The sequence below is a fragment of the Phoenix dactylifera genome, chromosome 6 (assembly GCF_051530095.1).
Source record: "Phoenix dactylifera cultivar Ajwa chromosome 6, Ajwa_hap1_PhDact_Kaust_v1.1, whole genome shotgun sequence".
Classification (NCBI taxonomy): Eukaryota; Viridiplantae; Streptophyta; class Magnoliopsida; order Arecales; family Arecaceae; genus Phoenix; species Phoenix dactylifera.
This window is the reverse complement of record NC_143195.1, coordinates 37881986-37902397: the sequence shown is the minus strand read 5'-3', so window position 1 is coordinate 37902397 and position 20412 is coordinate 37881986. Positions and strand designations below refer to the sequence as shown.

At 37.4% G+C, this 20412-nt stretch overlaps 2 protein-coding genes across 4 annotated transcripts; one reads left to right on the top strand and one right to left on the bottom strand.

Annotated features, from left to right (window-relative positions):
* The first annotated feature begins 1234 nt into the window (after positions 1–1234).
* LOC103703929 (large ribosomal subunit protein eL14z-like) lies at positions 1235–3656 on the top strand. 2 transcript variants are annotated; one of them, XM_089923701.1, is made up of 5 exons: positions 1235–1366; positions 1488–1589; positions 2957–3082; positions 3152–3268; positions 3399–3656. In XM_089923701.1, the coding sequence occupies exons 1-5, from the start codon at positions 1364–1366 to the stop codon at positions 3453–3455; spliced, it is 405 nt and encodes a 134-aa protein (XP_089779827.1). In that variant the 5' UTR covers positions 1235–1363; the 3' UTR covers positions 3456–3656. The 2 variants fall into 2 exon arrangements, with proteins under 2 accessions (XP_089779827.1, XP_008785221.4); XM_008786999.6 differs by having other exon boundaries at positions 2957–3086; positions 3156–3268.
* Positions 3657–4061: 405 nt separating this feature from the next.
* Positions 4062–18675, bottom strand: LOC103703928 (COP1-interacting protein 7-like). 2 transcript variants are annotated; one of them, XR_015988346.2, is made up of 14 exons: positions 17930–18675; positions 17080–17259; positions 16766–16886; positions 16652–16691; positions 15896–15948; positions 15750–15811; positions 15181–15333; positions 14549–14769; positions 12066–13681; positions 10756–11694; positions 8293–8495; positions 7795–8194; positions 6922–6984; positions 4062–4340 (listed from the first exon to the last, which is right to left on the bottom strand). XR_015988346.2 is itself a non-coding variant. In XM_008786998.6 (13 exons), exons 1-13 carry the CDS (start codon positions 17986–17988, stop codon positions 4273–4275), a joined length of 3975 nt encoding a protein of 1324 aa, XP_008785220.3. In that variant the 5' UTR covers positions 17989–18675; the 3' UTR covers positions 4062–4272. The 2 variants fall into 2 exon arrangements, 1 of the variants encoding a protein (XP_008785220.3); XM_008786998.6 differs by lacking the exon at positions 8293–8495.
* Positions 18676–20412: the final 1737 nt, after the last annotated feature.

Below are 20412 nucleotides of genomic sequence, written 5' to 3'. Positions count from 1 at the left end.
GAAAAATTCGATACTCTCGTTGCTAGTCTTCATGGTGTTTCGCTTCTGAATTGATATGGTAAAAGTGACCGCGACTCATGACTCAAATGGCTATGTGGGAGCAAACATAGCAAAGGCTGGACTTTTTAAATTTTTGCTCAATCTAGTACTGTGAAACACTGCAAGGTTGGGGGTTGTTTGTCAGTTTTGAAACCAAGGGAATCAATAATTGGCGACAGTTCTAAGGAAATTTTGCAGTGAGTGAACCACAATTTCATGAACCAAACTTAAAAGCAACAATATTAGGCATTTGTATCATGGCTTCCTTAGGAAAGTGAACAAGACCTTGGATTAGGTAGCTTCCTTTGTAGCTAAACACATAAATGACATTTGGCAACCTAAATAGGATCCCCAAGATAATTTTAAATTTCCGACGATTCTTATCTCAGGATAATATGATTCTCGATGATCTAAAATCATCTCATTTGGTATGCTATATTTCAGTGACTAAGCGTTCTCAAACATTCATGAGTAATCGGTTGGGTATTTTCAAAGAATCCAAAATTACTAATCATATAATACGAAAATTGTTTCTAACATATTTCAAAAAATACATTTATTAATTATATAAAATATATTATAATAAATTATTAATAATTAATTATTTATATATTCTTAATATATATTTATTAATCATATAAATTATTAATCCTTTTAAAATACATTAATTATTACTATATAATTATTTTTTAATTTATACTTATAATATATTATAAATTTTAATCCACGGTCACTATTTTGGCATAATCTTAGATATCTAACATTAAGGACGGATTTTCGATCACTGCTCCATGGTGATCATCATTATAAAAGCAAATCTAGTGATCTCACCGACTCCATCTATATCATATTTGATTTTGGGATAATCACTTGTCGCCGAAATCCTGCGAAGGTTCTACTTTTTTGAGATTTGGTCCAGCCAATTTACATCAGATGCCGGTGATTGCATTTATTCTAAGATCGCCCTGGAAAAAAAAAGGGAAAGAAAAAAGAGAGAGAGAGAGAGAGAGAGAGAGAGAATCTGAAACGAATACGTACGAGCACGCCTTGCTTTTTGAATTTGAATTCGACACGGCTAGAATCTCTACCCAATTTGCTCACATGTAATTCAATTCCAGTCTGAAGTTGAATCGGGCTGCACGATGGGATCGCCGGCCAACCAGAGGGGTATTATTTTGTGCACTAGATCTTGTGCCCTAGATCGGACGGTCAGGGAACGAAATAAAACCCCCAAGCACTCCCACCTCAACAGACCTCAAGCAGCGAGGAGAGTCCTTGATCCATCTCCTCCCGCGAACGCCGCAGCTCTTTTACTCTCACCAAAATGGTGAGAACCCTAGTCGCATTTCCTCATGGTTCCGTCGATTCCTCTTGTCTCTTTAGAAGAATCCTTCGATCTTTTACCGTTCTTTGGCTAATATGGGTTCTTTCCTTGCTGGATTCTGAAGCCGTTCAAGCGTTACGTGGAGATCGGGAGGGTTGCTCTCGTCAACTATGGGAAGGACTATGGCAGGCTTGTCGTTATCGTCGACGTTATCGATCAGAATCGAGTACGCCTCTTTTTTATATCTCTCCTTTCGTTTCGTGGATCCATTATGCCTTATTATTCTCCTGAATTTGGATGTATTTTTTTCTTTGGTTACAGAAATCACTGTTTTTTTTTTTTTTGATTTCGTGAGTGTTCTAGAATTTCTTTACTTTCACAGACGTGGGATGTTTTTACTTGTTCTTCATATGAGTGTTTGGGGATCTCAGCTTTATGAATAGTTTTTCTTCCTTTTTCTTTCTTTCTTTCGTTGAACGAGTTACTTGGAAGATCATGATATGAGTGAAATGGAAAGGAGATATCGTATTCTATGAACAAATGCATGCAGTATACATGCAATTATTCAGAAAGTAAGGGTTTTTCAACTCCTTTCACTGTTTACAATGAACCCCTGTTATCCTGAAAATTCTGAGCCATCTTTTTCTTTTTTTTTGGGAGACAAATTAGGAGTGCTTCACTTTCTCATGCCTATCTCCAATCTCTATTTATTCCACTGAGATGTCCTAACGAATTTAATATTCTTAAGGTAGTAACTACTATATTTATAACAACAACAACAACAACACCAACAAAAATCTGAGGCTGATCATTCCATAGGCATTGCTATCATTCAATATCTTCGGGGTGGTTATATGATTTGTAATTGATTTGCCAGATCGTAGATACCTGATGGATTATTTTGTGGGGGTTTTAGGGTGCGCTATTTGAGATAGCATGATTTAGATTATGCTTGTTCACTTGTTATAAGCTGTGGTTATGAAAATTGTTTGTGGAGTGTGATCTTGTCTTTAGTTCTGTAAGTCCTGCATGGCCATGAGTTTCCAGTGTTGGTGGTTAGTATAACAAGATCAGAGTGTAATATTACCTTGATCAAATTAGCGTCATCTTGAAATACCGCACCTAGGTTTTTGCTTATGTTATTGCATGTTGTAAAGAATGAAGCGGCCGTTCCAATCTGGGACCAGTTGAGTGTTCTTACATGCCAAAACAATCTTGTACTTATCTTCCATAATCAAGAATGTGGCGAGCAAATGTTTCCTGGTAGTTCAACTCCTCTTCCATGTTTGATATGCCATGCCGTTACATTGTCCAATGCAAATAACTTTTTATTCATTGATAAAAAATATGATGCCTATGTAATTGTTATCTTTGTTGTGATTTTTTATTCTTTTCTTTTATGCAAGCCATGAAGTTTCCAATGTCTTTTTTGTGCAATTATGAATTAGATGGGTTTATATAGCTTTGCATTAGATGTCTTGTTATAGTCTAGTCTGCCTGTGTACTTGTTTTTCGGATGGCAGTCATTATTTCTTGGATGCTCAAGTTGATGATCATTTTGATGATTCTTGTATCTGCTTAAAAAATTGTTAGGCTCTAGTTGATGCCCCTGACATGGTGCGAGGACAAATGAATTTCAAGAGGCTTTCCTTGACTGATATAAAGATTGACATTCCGAGACTTCCTAAAAAGAAGTCCCTAATTGCTGCCATGGAAGCTACTGGTATGATATTACATATAGCCAGTTATCTTTGATCCACTGTGGTGCATCTGCTAATCCTTTTGATTGCAGATGTGAAGAACAAATGGGAGAACAGCTCATGGGGAAGGAAGCTCATTGTGCAGAAGAGGAGAGCTTCACTAAATGACTTTGACAGGTTCAAGGTCATGCTTGCAAGGATCAAGGTTTGTTACAAGTCCTTTATAATTTGATCTCTCTCTCTCTCTTGCGCGCGCGCGCGCAAGCACGCGCACAAGTATTTATGCTTTATTCTTATTATCCAGTTTGCTTATTAATCTGATTCTGTATGTTCAGAGGGGAGGTGCTATCCAGCAAGAGCTTGCGAAACTTAAGAGGCAGAATGCATCTTGAGCTCCTTATTGACAGCAATTTTTTCCAAGTCTCTTTGGAATGCACCAATTATTTTTTGTTCTGTCATTAGGCAGTCCTGTTTGGCTGATTTTTAAGATGAATTTTGAATAGAGAGGTCTTGCCGAGAGTTTTATGGAACAAGATTATTTATTCGAAGTTTTTATGGCTTCCCATGCAAAATTTTGCAATTTATTTCTCTAACATGTGGCTTCTTATTTGCACTACTGCCTCTGCTGACGGATCCTAGATAGGATCACAAGAAATGAGTGTTGAATGAGATTATGAAATGGAAGACGGGCTTGGAATAGCATTGCAATTGCAGCGTGTTATTTGAGAGAGGTTTCTTTTTTTTTTTTTTTTTCTACTGAGACCATTACCTCCTTATGATTTTGTCAAGAGTCTTACAGGAGATGGAGAAGAGGGTAGTGGTGGCAAGAAGGCTCAATCCTTTTAGTTCGTCAGTCTGAATGGTATTCCCTTCTTTTTTTTTTGGTACAATTGTATTCCCTTCTTTCACCACCTTCCTATTGAGAAGCTAGTGGAGTGCTTCCTATTCTCTCTCTCTAAAGTACATATATAGGCTGAAACACAAAAACAACAACGGAGTACAATTTAAGTGCTAACAGATCCAATATTATAGTTGTTGATCATTATTACAAAAGCCGGCATCAACAAAAAGAAATGAATTTTCGCAAGCACAAATTTTACATTATTGTTTACAAGACAGCAGCAAATAACCAATCAATTACCAAAACCTCTCAGCCATATTTTGATAGAACATGCATCTTACCTCGCATGAATTGTAGGAATTAGCTTATCATGCAGACACCTTCTTGTCGCTGCTCCTGCTGCGGAAGGGTGAAAGAATGGAGAAGGGGCGAGAAACTGTAACAGGAATAAAGTCAATGAACAAGATCAACCACATCAAAAACAGAACCAATAATCTTGAAGTGAGATTTAGGGAGAATTCATTAAGGGCAGAAGTCATAATTCAGCCAAGGTTTGGAAGTAAAGAAAGTATAGGAGGGGAGAGGAATAGTTCGGGGAGATCTGCAGGATCTTGACATACAGAACTCAATTTAGGAAAGATCATTATAATTCACAAAATACCACATACTATCTAATGTAATCCAAAAACCAGGAAATTGTTAAAAAAAAAAACAAAAACAGCAATTTTCTTAGGTTAGGGTAAAATAAGGAAAAATCTCTGGCTTGGTGGCAATGGTGGCCTCAACTTGCAACGCACATTGATCTAGATCTAGATTTCAATTATTATATTAGGTATCTAAACTAAGATCCAAATCCACGTCTGAGCATGGGACTCATGCGCAAATTTCACTCCAAGAAAAGCTCAGTCTTGAATTGGGTACAAATCCTTCTTCCATAATAAAGGAATCGGGTTCGGCTTCACGTTAAAATTCCACCCCTACCTCACCATCATCTCTCTTCCTTTTTGTGAATCTGAAGCATCTCTCTTCCTTCACCGCCAGTCCAACCCCACTTCATCCCCTAAACTCCTTTATCCTGCACAACATTCACCTGTGTGTGTTCCCTCCTCTTGTAATGCCTCCTTACCTTCTCACCATCAATCTCTAGCTTCCATTCCCAATGCTCCCTCAACTCAAGTTCCTTCCCTCCCCCCAACGCAACTTTCTCTTCCCTGCCAACTAGTAGCAACCCTCTCCCACAAGTAGTCTTACTCCTCTCACAACCCCTCCTATGCTCCAATCTGCCACCTTTCCCCTCCAGCTACTCCAACAACCAGCATCCAGCAAGGCCAGAGATGTACCAATTCCCAATGACCTATCTTCATTAAAAATCTTCATTGAGAAGATTTGACATCAAGTCTTCGGCTGAGATATCTATCAAAATTTGAAGACACTGATATTTAGAGTGCGCTGATTCGCAATTGGCTACACCCATGCCCAAATCCAAATTGTATTCTAAGTTCGAAACTTAGATCGTACCCAATTTGCGAGGTCAGGTATATACTTACTGGATCTGACAACAAAACGGACTCTGGGTCCAATATTAAGTGTTCATCAGCTATATTATTAGGCCATTTTGGGTTTATTCTGGAATCTTATCTTCCAAGTTATTTGCAAGGTTTGATCCATAATCAATATTTGATCCAATAACTACTGGATTTGGGATCAGATATCAAGTGGTAATTGAATTTATTGTTTTGTTGTTTCGCTGTTACTCCCAAGAGTTTATAACCCCACTTTCTGAGCCGAATAGACCTATTCTTTTCAAAATAACCAGAGTATTTTAACTCCTACTGGTTCTATAGTCAACAAGTTATGATTGGACTTCGTATAAGGATTAAGGCTCTCAAAGCTCTTACATAGAATAGATACAAGAGATATTAACTCATACAAGATTTGGATGCCAGGTTTTTGGATTGGATTTAATCTGCCTATATCCTTAACGAGATCTCATAGCCAATTTGACCCTATTTTTTAATATATGAGTCCAAGTTTTTACTATCAGTTCATGGACCATTGGCCTCCATTGCCACCTTCACTGCCATTACATAGACATCAAATGGAGAAGATAAACTACTTGTCTAATTTTATATAATTGATGTTAATCTATATTAATATTATGGGATAGAGATATTAGGTTTTCAGGTTTGAATATATGTACATCCAGATCTAATGAGAGAGACGAATCATTTATCTATATTTTTATAATAAATGTTAGTTTTATTAACACTAAGGACTTGTTTGGTTCGCGGGAAAAAAAGGAAGGAAAGTATGGTCAACGGAAAAATAAAGAAAAGCCTTTTGTTTGGTTATAGTTTTCAAAGAAGAGATATGGGAAAGTAGCTTTTCTATGAGAACAAGATTTCCGTGTTTCATGAAAAAGCAAACTCATGAGGAATATGAAAGAGCCACTTTCCCACTAATTGAGAATTGGGATCTTTTTTTCTAAAACTACCCTTAAGCCATCAAATTCCATGGATAAGGTTTTTTCCTTTATTAAAGGTATAATAGATATTTCACACAACCTTCTTAAGAAAGTAGAAACTCAACCAAACATAAATCACTCCAAAATGGTTGAATTTCCATGGTCAACCAAACATGCCAAAATTATTTTTTCACGCATCATATTCGCAGAAATCAGCATCCAACGAGAAAAAATTCTTCTCGCGAACCAATCGAGTCCTAAAGGGTTGAGTTCTTGGCATTCAGGTTTTGAAGATAGCTATTACCTCCATTGGAAACCACATTCAGTTCAAAACTTGGGATCCATGTCTGACCTAAGAACCATCAGGTCCTAATTTTAGGTTTCAAATCCAATTTTAGGGTCAACTTTCGTTACTACCTTGTTTCTGATGACAGCTTTGAGGGCTGCTGAAAGCTTTTTAAAATACTTGGATAAATGTTACTTGTCATGCACGCTATCTCGTAAAATACTGTGTTTCGCTAGCATGAGAAGATAAGAAATTTAACTATCTAACCTTTAGCTTGAGTGCCTCCAGCATGGCTATCATCTTGGGAAATGAGATTCTTCAGCATATGAACTGAAATATAAAAGAAAGAGCTGTCAGATATAAGCACTAAAATCAGTAAATTAGGAACATATGTTAGCGCTTGAGGCCTAAGTTCCTTATGGAGTAAAAATGCTTTTTTATGGCCCTTTAGGGTAATTAGAAATTGTCCATATTTTCTTTCTGTGATGGAATCACCTTTGCTGCTTTTCTCTTGAACATTTGTCTGTAACAGAGCAAGAGGTGAATATTTATTAAGAAAGTAGTGAATGAATTTGTAAATCTTATGAATTTCTTTTACATATATGCTGCATTGGTTCTTATGAATTTAGGTCTGCAGTGCTGCAATTTCCAAGCAAGCTGCAAGCTTCCAAGGTAGCACATGAATCTCAGATGAAGCAAGCATTATATGGACAGATCTTGCTATTACACCTTCTCAGTTCAGGCATCTTCTTTATTCGGATTTGATTGGATGTAGTCAAACTAGATGGATTTAATTCATCTGTTTAATCAAAAAAGAGGGGGGAAGAACTAGTACATTTTCACAGGAAGTCCTTTTTTTAGATAAGAAAATGTAATAACAAGTCAAAAGATGGCTTTTAGTAAAATGCCTGGAATTACAGATTCTAACAATAAAATAAAAGAATTTGTCTTGTAATTAGTATATGCAAAAATAAATTAATACAGAATGGAGATGACTAATCTTGTGTCACTGTATCTGAAATAAACTTTATATTTATTTCAAGGAAACTGGTCATATGAACAAAACCACCTTAAAATTTAATCACAAGATGATGAATGTGAGAAGCATTATTTGGATTTGTATAAGAGATTAGGTCTTACCATCATTTAACGAAGCAGCAGCTATAGCGTGTTCATCTATAGACGATGCATCTGAATCTTGGTTACCCTCACCTGTTGCTGAGATGTGGCTCTTTCTTCCAAATTTTAATAACTTTCTAAAACCTTTTGTTTCTTTGCTCTGAGGCTCCTTGTGCGACTCCTGAGTATGATCTACTGAATTCGAGTCCATGGCAAAACTGGACACACATGCCTCAATACTCTCATTGGGCATTCTATCCATTTCAGAGTTTCGAACAGGCAGTACTTGAGCATATTCTACATTATCGGCAGTGGAATCCTCTAAGGATGTTGTTCCAGCATAGGGAGCTTGATAAGGCTTATCTATGACTGTAGAGTTTGAGAACTTCTGAGGCTCCTCCTTTGAGTAATCAATAACCACCTGATCATCACAAGCATTGTTTATCAAGATTTGTCCTATGAATAAATGTCTAAAATAACACGGCATTGAGAGGAAGCTGGGTAGAGTTTTATTGTCACCACTGACAAGACAGCTTTATCTATAAGAATGCTAGGTTGCCTTTAAGGACATTCAAGAAATGAAGATCATCGAGACACTTTTCTCTTCCAAAAGAAATTGAAACTGCAGCATGATATGCTCGAATCCTTTAAAAAACCTTCATTAGGATGTTCGAGCCTCAATAAAGCACTATTAATTCCCACATCAGCTTCCTTATCAACATCTGGAGTCAAAATATAACTGACAGTAAAATGAAGATTTTCTCTGAATTTCAAAATATTTTTTTTTCTTGCCAAGAACTGTGATGCTAAAGAAAAACTTTTAAGCAGGATACTATAGAAGATACAGAAAATAAGTCTGTTAAGGAAACAAAATCACTCATAAGTAGCATTTTGTCGCTTTATCCTCCTGATTTTATTATAAAATTGAGAATGATTGCCAACCTTCAGATGAAAGCAAACATCATGCTTCCTAGAGAAAATAAGTACTCCTTGATTTATTAAAGAATGAGAACATTTGAATTTCTTTGACCTACATTGCATAACGGAGATCATCTATTCAACTAAAGAAGAAAAAAGAGTTTTTTTTGCAAATCACACCCATTGTTTTTTCAAAATTAGATATATAACATTGCCTTATACCCTATTTACAAATCGACCCAAATAGTGTCATTTCATTTTGCAAAAAGCACTTGTGGTTAGGTTTACGCTAGTAGAATACTGTATGGTCATTTACCTAATCATTTGGTGGGACCCTTGTAATTTAGGGGATGAATTACAGCTGTCCCCATTCTAAATAGTCCTCCGTTCACCATTTTCTTCCCTCAATCTTGTTCCAATGCTAGGGCTCTTCCCCATCACCCCCTCCCAGCCATTGTAAAGCTAGAATCACCCTTAGTTTGGATCACATTCCCTCAGTTGGGATCATCCTCCAACTGCCGTCAAACCAGCAATGACAACAATTGCAAGCATAACCCCAGCGACATAATGCATAATTTAGGCTTGCAAAAGGTGAAGAATACCACAACCAAATCAATGATCCAATCAACCAAGCTTACAAAGTCATACATTTTGGTAAAAAAATCTTTTCCAAAAGCCATCCCCCACACATTTTATTTTTTGTTTTGAAACCAGTTGGAAATCCCACTTGACATTTAATTGAGCATAGAACAGGGGAGTAGGAAGCCCCACACTCAAGAGGAATCAAGAACCACATCAAACCCACAACAAAGCACAAGGTAGTGAAATAGAAGAAGCCTGATAGGATTCACACAGTTATCCCCCTTCCAGCATTGGATAGATGGACCGCCACTACCATCTAGCGTGGGTGAGGGTCCATAGCTGATCCATGAAAGGACAACATTAGCTCATTTCTTTTGGGTCTCTCTGGTGCTGCGTCAAAAAGGAACAAGCCTTGAAATAGCACCTCCATTGCTGAGCAAGCTAATGTTGGGATCATACACAGAGGACAGCAACTAGATTAGCATCCTAACATTCTTGAAGTCCGTAGTCACCAAAAAAACTGACCCTACTCATCATCAAAATCAAACAGCAACTATTCCCGCCAACAGCCACACTTGATTCACCAATTGCATTAAAAACTACCCATCTGTTAGTCCTACCTCCAAGCTACTTAACATCTCTTGAATGGGCTCCATTAGCTTTGATTCTTGAAAACAACTAACCTTAACCATGCTAAGGTTGACTTAGTTGCAGACAGCCCCTTGTCTCTATTCCTTGCCAAGTTCTTTGATGTTCCAGCTTAAAAATTAACATGGAGAAATAGCAGAAGTACCAATCACATGGGAGCATCTAGCTGTTCCTTGCCATTACTCAGATACGAAGATGCAAAACAGACCTCAACTGTCAAGGAATCAATAAAAATCAGTGTATGTCTCCGAAACATTCTGTAACCACCTTTATGCTAATGACCAACTCCAGCTTGTAGCTTTGAACAGCCAAAAGCCATTTACAAAAGATCTCCAGAACTTGAAGTCTCCTTGATTAGCTTATTAGTTACAAGGACATCCATACAAGCCTCCTTTCTGTTTATACAAACAAGATCATATTTGAAGAGTAGCCAATTAAAGAAAGCACTGGCAACGGTGCTGTGAGCATGGGGAATGAAATGAGACTGCAAAATCCTAAATGGGAAAGGGCTTCGCTCATGTGAGAGAGGGCGATGGTTGGAGTCATCAAGGATCCCTAGTTAACACTAACCAAGGGTAACTTGATGATCTTCCATCTCTAGTTAGCTTAACCAGGGGCCCTGGCAAAGTGGGGCGACTAGAGCCTAACAAAGGTGGTTTTTTGCAATTTAAAACATTATTACTGGATCAATTTGTAAATATCAATGAGGCATGCTTTTATATGTATTTTCAATAAAATGGTGGGTGCGGTTTGTAAAAAAACCAAAAATGGTTCTCTACAAAAGTATGAATCTTAAATTTAAAGCATCATGGTAGTTGCTTTGTCAAATCATACCTCATCGGAATTCAGCTGCTCATCCAACTCATGTTCACTGGAATTCTCAACTTCGCCTACGATTATGGGTGAAGGTGGAGCATGTATAGCTCCATATTCTGAATTCAGCCCAACCGTCTCTATTTTATCATCTCCATGCATTCTATCTTCTATGCCTATCGCTGCTTCAAATGCTTGAACAGCAGGAGCTGAAAGAACCTCATTTTTGAGCATCACAACTGTCTTCTCAATTACTAAATTGTCATGACTGTTGCTGAGCCTTGATGCCTTGTTATTAATCCTTTTTGCATGGATGGTGTCAGAAAATTGAGAAGTTCGGCTTACAGTTCCTTTTTGTGATGTCTCTTTAGCAGCTGACTTGTTTTGGACCATATTGGAAGGGCCTTTTGATGTTCTAACCTTCAGCTCTGGCAGAGTTGCTAACTTGCTTTTGTCCAGTTGCATTAGTGCAGAGATCCTTTTTAGTGGCTCATCAGGTATGCCTATCTTTGGTACTTCAGCACTGGTAACTGATTTTAGCGAGGAAGTGTGCCGAACATTACTACCTTTGGGATCAGAAAGTCTTCTAGTTTGAACAGAAGCTGTCTTTGCTTCTGGTGTGGAATTACCAGTCTCTTTCTTCATCTCAGACAATGATGACACTGACCGACTTAATCCATGGCTACTACCATTTAATTTGCTAGTTCTTGTGATTTTCTGAGAATCGTTGGACCCAACCGAAGAGGTTCTGGTAGGCAGCTTTTGTAAAGGTGAAGATCCAGGATCCGAGTCATTAAACTTTGATCCTCTGTAAGAACTTGGAGAAAGCTTTTTCGGCAATCGAGATTTGCTCTGTTGGGGGGTCAATGGCGGCTGAGTGGCATTCGAACTACCCCTAGCAGCAATTCTCTTTTGTCTTTCTCTTTTTAAAGCTTCCAATCGCTTTATCTCTTCCTCTTCCTGAAAGTAGAAAAAACCAAGACATAACAGTCCAGGATGTGGCCAAACCAATCTAGCTAAACGACAAGAAACTAAGAGAGATAGACTTAGTAAAGATGACTGCAAAGGCTTTAACAAAGAAAAGGAAAACAGAATTGTTTTGTAGAAATTTCATAAAGTTATTCTTAGATTTTATTTTATAAGCTTATCAGCATAAGACCATATAAGAAAAAAAAGAAAGATTTATATCAGGTATCTATTGAATTATAATCCTTCCCGTCGCCTTATTCTAGTAGTGGCATGTACTATTTATCAAAAGACTAAACGTGCCCTAATAACATCTTAAAACAAGGAAGAGGAAGCACCAAACTCTTAGTGAATCATGAAAATACCATCTCTTTCTTTGCTTTCTGAAGATCAGCTTTGAAGGCCCGCAGTTTCTCTGCACGTTTTTGTGCTTCAGCCGGTGGATTCATCTTTGAGGATGTCCCTTTCCTCATCAGTGCATCCTTTTTCTTTTTCTCCAATTTACTCTGTGAAACTTTTGACTTTTTGTCCTTGTCTGATTTTTTTGACTCTTCTTTGGTGCTTGTTGAGACATCCTCATTGTTTCTGGTTTCAATTTTGACAGCATTTTCAACAGGAATCTGGATATCATAGTCTTTAGCAGGATCATAACCAATGGATACACTCTCCATCCCACGCTCAGGCAGTAAGATCAAATCATCCGGTTCATAAGTGAGTTGATTTTTAGGCTTACTAGAAGAGTCCTCAGTTCTATGCAGAGCTGGAGGGAATTCAGAATCTATGTCAATAGCAGTTCTGCCATCTTGTCCAAGTTGATCTTGTGAGCCTGACCTAAATGGAACAATGAAGGACTCATCTGTACCATTATACGAGGATTTCTTATCCAAATTTTTATCAAGTTCATATTGCAGATCAACAAGTGGGTCTGAAGAATTCTTACTGCTCATTTGCTTTTCTCGTCCATAAATCATGAAATCATCACTGGTTACACTTCTATATCCTCCCCTTCCCCCTTCTATTTCTTTTAGCTGGCTATCTATTAAGCCTTTTCCTTCACTTGAAATTAATAATTCATCATTTGAAGCCATCTGCTTCATCCGGATTGCCTTACCATTAAGTGAATCTAATCCTACCATCCTCTGATCCCGCACATTACCAGAATCTCTTTCAGGAAGAAGGATAGGATCGCCTTCACCATTGTTCTGTTTTCTCTTGATTGGAGGCTCTTTTTCACTAACAAAGATGTCCCCATCGACAGTTCTTGCCTTCTCTTCAGCTCTCAACAAGTAACTCTGAAATGCCTGCCAGTTTTCAGAATCTGCCTCTGGTCCATAAGTGATTTCATCCTTGGCATATGCATCTAAAGATTCCATAGATTTGACATGAACCTCATTTCTCTTTGAAGTTCTTGAAGAGTTCTTATGCTTCCTGTAATGGTCATCAGACATATCTTCGCTTTCCTCTTCAGTTTCACTATCAGAAGCTGATACTGATTCACTTCCTGATGTGTCATGCCTCTTTGATGTAATGTAATTTATGTTCCGAATGACAACCACACCAGACTTTTTCTTTCCTGAACGGCCAATCCTTTTATGTGATTCACGACCATGAGAACCTTCTTTCTCAAACTCTGATATATTTTGATCTGCACCATCCTGTGATCTTGTACCAGAACCACCCATTTCTGATGCCTCCAACTCGGTATTGCTATCTTTACTATCCATGGAATGCCTCTTCTGCCATGTTTTTTGAGGCGTGTTGAATCTCGGATCCTCCACTGGAGAATATGGGGAATGGAAAGATGGACCACCCCCTGGATAATTCTGATAATATGGCATGCCTTGCATAGGATAAAGTTGAAAGAGGGGCGGACCTGCCAGAGAATGCACAGGCCATTGGGGATGTATAGGATGCTGAAAATGGCCTGGGTAATACTCATTGGGTCCCAATGGAACCTGCGGATCTGAATGGATCTTTCTATCTGGCCACAGGAAACAAATGAATTCAAGTTACATTGATTTCATCATATTTAGGAATGTAATGCCTAAGGAGTATTGGAAAATAAGGAGGAGTCTTGGAGCATAGTCTGCAAGAATACACACAAATATATGCATGTATCTGTTTATTATTGATGAAGAATACTCATCTGTATTGTCATTCAAATGCAGAAAACAGGTATTCAAATTAAGGGGGATATCACAAGACAAAAAAACAATTTTCAAATGGCAAATTCCATCTTAGGAAGCTTTAACGGAAGTCACCTATTACAAAAAGTCCAAAAAATTTGGGACATGAAAAGGTGGCTCGACTTTTCATGAACAATGATAGGTTGAAAATTTAAAATTAAAAAATAATCCAATTAAAAGCTTCATAACATTTTTATTAACAGAAGGAGCTTCCTGTTATTATGTAAAAAAAAACAAAACATCTTTTAACAAGATTGAAAATGCCTTTGTTGAAGCCAAAAAAGGGAAAAGATGGAGAAGCTCAGGGCCCATTTGGTATTGTTTATTTTTTCATTTTTTGTTTTCAAAAAACAAATAAGAAAAATGAACTAGAATAAACTAGAGCTTTTGAAGCAAAGGTTGTTGCTTTCAAAGAGTGAAAGAAAAAGAAGGAATAACAGAAGCTTTGTGCAAATGCTATCTTCAACATCAGTCTCCACCTGGTATTTGACTAATTTATAGACAATAACAATACCGAGCAGGCCCTTCACTTTTTCTTTAGTTCCATATAGAAATATTGGACATGCAATAAAAGGGTGTTACAATAAAATGCCAACTTTCTGGGTACAGTTGCATTAACTCTAAGGTACGTCTGTTTGGTCTGAGCTCAAAATAATCCATACCAGTTGTCCCATTGCTCTCTGTGCCCATATCCCCACAGGAGACAGGCCATGCTTCGCCAAATTCTTTCTGTTTCCTAGAATCTCCAGAAAGTATAATCCCCGAGGCATTCAAAGAAGAAAATTCAGATCGGGCAGACATTACTTCTGCAGCCTCAACTTCAACCCATTGTCCAGTTTCATGCTTTCTCTTCCATAACTCCATAAATCTTAAGCACGCTTCCCTGTTCAATGGAAGGAAAAAGCAAATTGATGGTTCTCTCTCGATACAGAAGAACTCTAAAAAATTTTCTCAATTCGTACATACAAAACATATTCTAATTTTGTCACTATTTTATGAAAATCAAATACTTTGTAATGTTTTGATAAGCTTTGCAAACAAACCGTGCATTAAGCCTAAAATTATACTGGATTTATCAAGTAATTCTCTCTCTTTCTCATGAATCTCATTAATTCTCTCTGTACATTTGTTCACAATCAAATAAGTTCAAACTTTCTCCCCCCTGTTTGTTCTTGCTGAAATAATTCTACATCTCAGATAAGTAACAACTGAAAGTTTGAAACTATTAAAAGGGAGAAAGAAGCAAACTCTCTGCAACACTATGCAAGCAAGTTTCTTATAAAGAACGGCTTACATTAAACGCAATGCTCCGAAGCACTCAGCAAATGATATCAATTGTGCCATGTGATCCATGTCAAAACCAGCTGCTACAGCACGTGCAAAGGCCATACCCTGCTCTTTCTGCAATACGATTTTGCGGGTCTCAAGTACCCTCAAGAGTTGAACTCTGCAAAGAAACATTATAAATAGGAACATGAACATGAACAATTAAAACTTCATGCAATATTGAAAATGATAGCACTCTAGTATAAATGGATGTATAGTAGCATGCAGTGCATGTAAAGTTGAACCTTTGCATACACCTCAGTTAGCAAATGTGTAGTACAGGGCAAGCAAAGACTGCTGTATCCACATAAGCAAGAGTATTACTGTATACGTTGTTAACCAAGTATTTTAAATTCATGACCATCTAACTGAAATTTGAAGTCCATTTGACTTTTCTAGACTCCTAATTAGCATTGTGCTAGATTTATGCAATGAACTACTAAATGAAGCAAAGAAGAATACTAATGTACTCTCCCAAATGTAATTTGAGTAAGGAATTACAACAAAGTTTCTAACATAAATCTCAGTTGTCCGTACTTTGAATTCTCCTCCTGTGGTGCGGATCCATTTGAATCTGATGGATGTGGTTGTGACCCGGGCTGCAGTTAATCAAGAGAAACAACAATTAGAAAATCTCTGATAGAGAATAATCATATTCAGAATACGTATCTCATTATCAATACCTTGTAAAGAACTATTGCCTTTTCTGCATCAGCATCAAATGTGGACTTGCTACCTACCCATGATCATGCAAAGTCAGATTGTGTCATAATAAGCCAAGAATTTAATCCGATAATAACAAATCTGAAGCTCAAATGGAGTCACAAATAATGGAATTCATAATACTGATAAAGTGATGCAGTAATAAGAAACATGTATTGGATAACTTGTTTAGCAGTTTTGTCAAATGTGGATACAGTTCAAATTTCAAAAGATGATCCAAAATTTTTACCCGCATCTTATTACAACAACTAGTGAAAGACCCATCAACCTTCATCTCGAAGTCAGATGAATGCAAATCTCTCAGATTTCAGTATCAATCAGACAACTTCCTGCTTAGTTAATTGGTTTGTTTTAAGGTTGCCAAAGATGTAAAACTCAAATGGTTGGCCACAAATTTCCTCGTCCAAAGGGCTAATCTTTTCTGGTCAAGGTGAATTATCAGCTGCCATCCCACTCCACAGGATAGTGGGTTTGACTATCAGCCCCTGTCAATCAGACACTGGCAATAACATGTTGCAGATTTAAGACAAAATAGAACCTCTTTATAAGTGACCCTTTGGGCTACACAATCACAGCCGCACATGATCATGTGTCACGAAGAAAAAAAAATAATGTGAATGCATGTGGAATAGACAAAGAGAAACCAGCTGGAAATCTCTCCCATATTATTCAAAGGATAAACTCCTATTAAAATTAAATAACTGAGTTTGGCATACCTTCCGTGTACTCTACTGGTTTTGTTTGATGATCTTCCACCTGCCAAATAGCAAAGGTCAAATGTCATTTGAATTTTAAGAAAGGAAGCATGAACAAATAGATTGAGAACTAACGGTGCTCAAGCCAAGATTGTCAGTGCTCTGAATAGCAATTGCCTCCTCAATCTGCAAGATCTCGGACTCTATGGTGGTCACCCGCTCCAGAACCTCGGGCGTGCTCACAAAACGAACAAACCTACAACAAATAGCACACTTATTTTGAAGTATCAAACTATACCTCTTTATCAAAGTCTCAAGAAGAGGAAATACTTCAGGTCTATGAAACAAAATGGATATTCCCCATTCGGAAAATCAATTGCAAATATAAAACAATGAAGGGCAAATATGCAATTTGTGTGTAGTGCAGCACTGAAGAAGGATCTACAGACCTCTCCACAATGCCCTTGGTAAACCATACTGCATCGATTTTAGGGTCTGGTTCAAGTTTAATAGAGTAACCACCCTTGGCAATTTGATCCTGAGCAGTCTTCAGATGCGCGAGAAAAGGGTTCAGTAACCCAGATGCAATCTTCTCCGTCTTACCATTTGCAACAATAACCAGATCACACCTGAAAAAAAAGGAGACTGAGTCTCTAGTCTGCAGCTATTCACAATCAATCTGATTAATCATGCCTAAAACTAGCCAATCTGTATCCATATTCCCCAGATTTAGACAAGCACAAGAAGCAGACTATTCCTATCAATTACAATTATGAGGTTTAGATGTTCTACATTTTGCAAGCAGAGATCATAACCGCGATAATTGGACCAGACCATACATTCCATTTTGATCAAAATGATTAGATATTTATAAAGGGGCCTAACAATTAAAATTTCGAGAACTGGAACGCAGATATCAACAGCAAAACCAGAATTCCCAGATCAAGTCCTATCACTTTCATAAGACATTTATCTAAATAGAAACCTTCACATGGATGCATCCAAGAGATCAAAAACCATGATAATCATCCTAATGCTAGTTTCTTCGTATGACATCTAACTCGACTAAATCCACCACGTCAAGGATTTCATAATTAGACCGAAAGGATCCATGTTTCTCAAAGCCTATTTAGTCTAAGCTTTGTGGTAATAAAACTCTAAGCTCATTAACCCAAACCCTAATAGGCGAATCATCTCTCTTGCCCAGTCCCAACATTCCAATCCAGCGACTCTTGTTGAGAGAAACCTAAAGATTCAACAGAACCAGTGACCTCGGAGGCGATCTGGTCTGGAGCTGACCTGGTTCGGGTAGGCGTCAGATGGAACACCAGCGAATCTAGCCGAGCCTCCTGCTTCATCGCGCCAGAAGCTCCCCTTGTTCCTTCCTTCCACCGAAGCTAGCGCTTTGATCCCTCTCCCTCTCCCTCTCCTCTCGGGCACTCCCCTCTCTCTAGCCCGCTCGCATACAGATCTCACAGAAAGACAAAGCACCACCTCCTCCCTTCAGCATTGACACAGAGAGAGAAGGAGAAGAAGAAACATGGCTCACAGGATCTCATGGCGGAGAATAAAATCGTTTCTGGAGAGAGGAAGAGGGGTATAACGTCAAAGAGATGCTTAAATGACCAAGAATAAGCGACACGAAGAGAGAGAGAAAGAGAGAGCGAGGAACGAAGGAAAGCTTGAGGAGAGGAGCTCTTTAATGGCGACTTAAAAAACTCATAGAGAGAGAGAGTGGAAGAGCCGAGGAAGACGAAGATACGAAGAGGAGCTTTTAAATGGAGACCAAAAATTAACTACGACAAACACAAAAGTACAAACCATCAACGGAAAAATAAAAAAAATAAATGAACGAGAGAAGCTAAAATTCATTTATAATATCATGAAAAGATAAATATCAAAATAAAGTGAAATAAAATATGTGAGAGAGAAGACAGGTGGGTCGCGGTTGGCGCTGTGTGGGAACTTTATTCTTTAGATCCCGACAGGACTGGCCTGGAAATAGCTGCGAGAGACTTGAGAAATATAATTGTAAAATGATGCTTCAGGACTTAGAATAAAACGGGAGAGAAAAATAGAGCTGCTGACATTTCGCTTTCATAAGAGATGCCTTCAGGACTTAAAGAGTAAAACGGGAAGAAAAGGACATAAGGAGAACTAGGTGGAGAACTAGGTGGCCTGAAAGGGTGTTGCAGTCATTTCGCTTTCATAAGGAGAGGGATTGTACCATTTTTATCTTTTAATTTTTTTATTTTTTGTACAATATAGATTCTTACAGCCAACCATCCTAGATAAAAAAAAAAAATAGCATAAAAAAGCAAAAGTAGATACATAGTTCGCTCAATTAAAACTTTCAAAGTGATCTGCAAAATAACTAGTCAGCAATACTATTCGTCTTTACGTAAATATGTGGCGCAAAAAATAAATATTGCATGAATTCTTGTCATAAGTGAATCATATTATGTTATTTGTGACCTAAGTAAAATTAATTGTAGATCGAATTTGAATACGAAATATTAATTTTTATGACGCGAAGCTCCATTAAAAAAGTATTGAGTTTAAGTATGGAAGGGACAAAAAGATTAAAAAAAAGGTTTATTTAGAATTTTCTTAACTTTTAGTATTTTTTTTCTGCAAATTCAAATAATTTGAAAAAAAAAAAGAGATTTAAACGAGAAAATTTTACTGAAAAAAGAAATAGACGAGCTTGCCCCGTGGTGGTTGTTGTGGTGGGACAGCTGGACTGAGTTGGACCCACCGTCAGCGCGAAGCTGAGGAACTCCTGTCATATGCCCTTGGACTCTTAATATATTAACAGAAGTACCTCTCACCCGATTGTCGGCTACGGCCATTATTTGGCGGGTCCTATCCACGCCGGAAATCGTGCGGACTCACATCGTTGATGCTACGATACAATGTACATCTAATCTCAACCAATATGAACCATAAGATTTCGGAACATGTTCTCCAATATGACATTAATAATGTTCATCAATTTTTAATCTTTACTTCTTAATAGTTTAAAGATTGTTAACATTTGTTTTAGTTATGTTGGACCCATCATTTCAATATCTTAACCTGTGGATATCAGCTGAAATCTTTATTTTATTCATCTTCGTATCAGCCATGTACTACCGAAAAGATGGCAAGTTTATTGTATGTTATAAATCCTGATTTAACCTAATCATCTATATATATATATATATATATATATATATATATATATATATATATATATATATGCACCAATGTGATGATCCAATGTTACGATCAAGTGAAACCTGACTTTATGTTTTTTTCTTTTTTTTTGCTAAAACAAATAATTCATTCATACTACTATGATATTAATACATCTAAGAAAATTAGAAAATAAGAGGCCCTAAAAAGTTCTTGACATCCACGCTTTATCAGTACAGAGAATATTGTTCAAGTATGGCCATCACTGAATATGCCATATTACTGCAAATTCCTGCAGAGTGCTCACTGAGATCATAGATGGATATGATTCACTTTGTTTTTTTGTTTTTTTTTTCACATCTGCAACTAAACAGCAAACATTGTCACTATGATTATATCCATTTGAAGATTACTTCTGATATGCAAATCATGACAGGATCCAAGTAGCCCAAACTTGGCCTTTTAAAGTGTGTGTAGTTCAAGCAAGTTTTCTTTTGTTGTTAGCTTTGCACTAACTTTTGGGTGGTGTTTGGTACCATCCTAACATTAGATATTTCTTATTTTAATTACCTATTCATTGATTGTTAGGTTTCATTACAAAACCC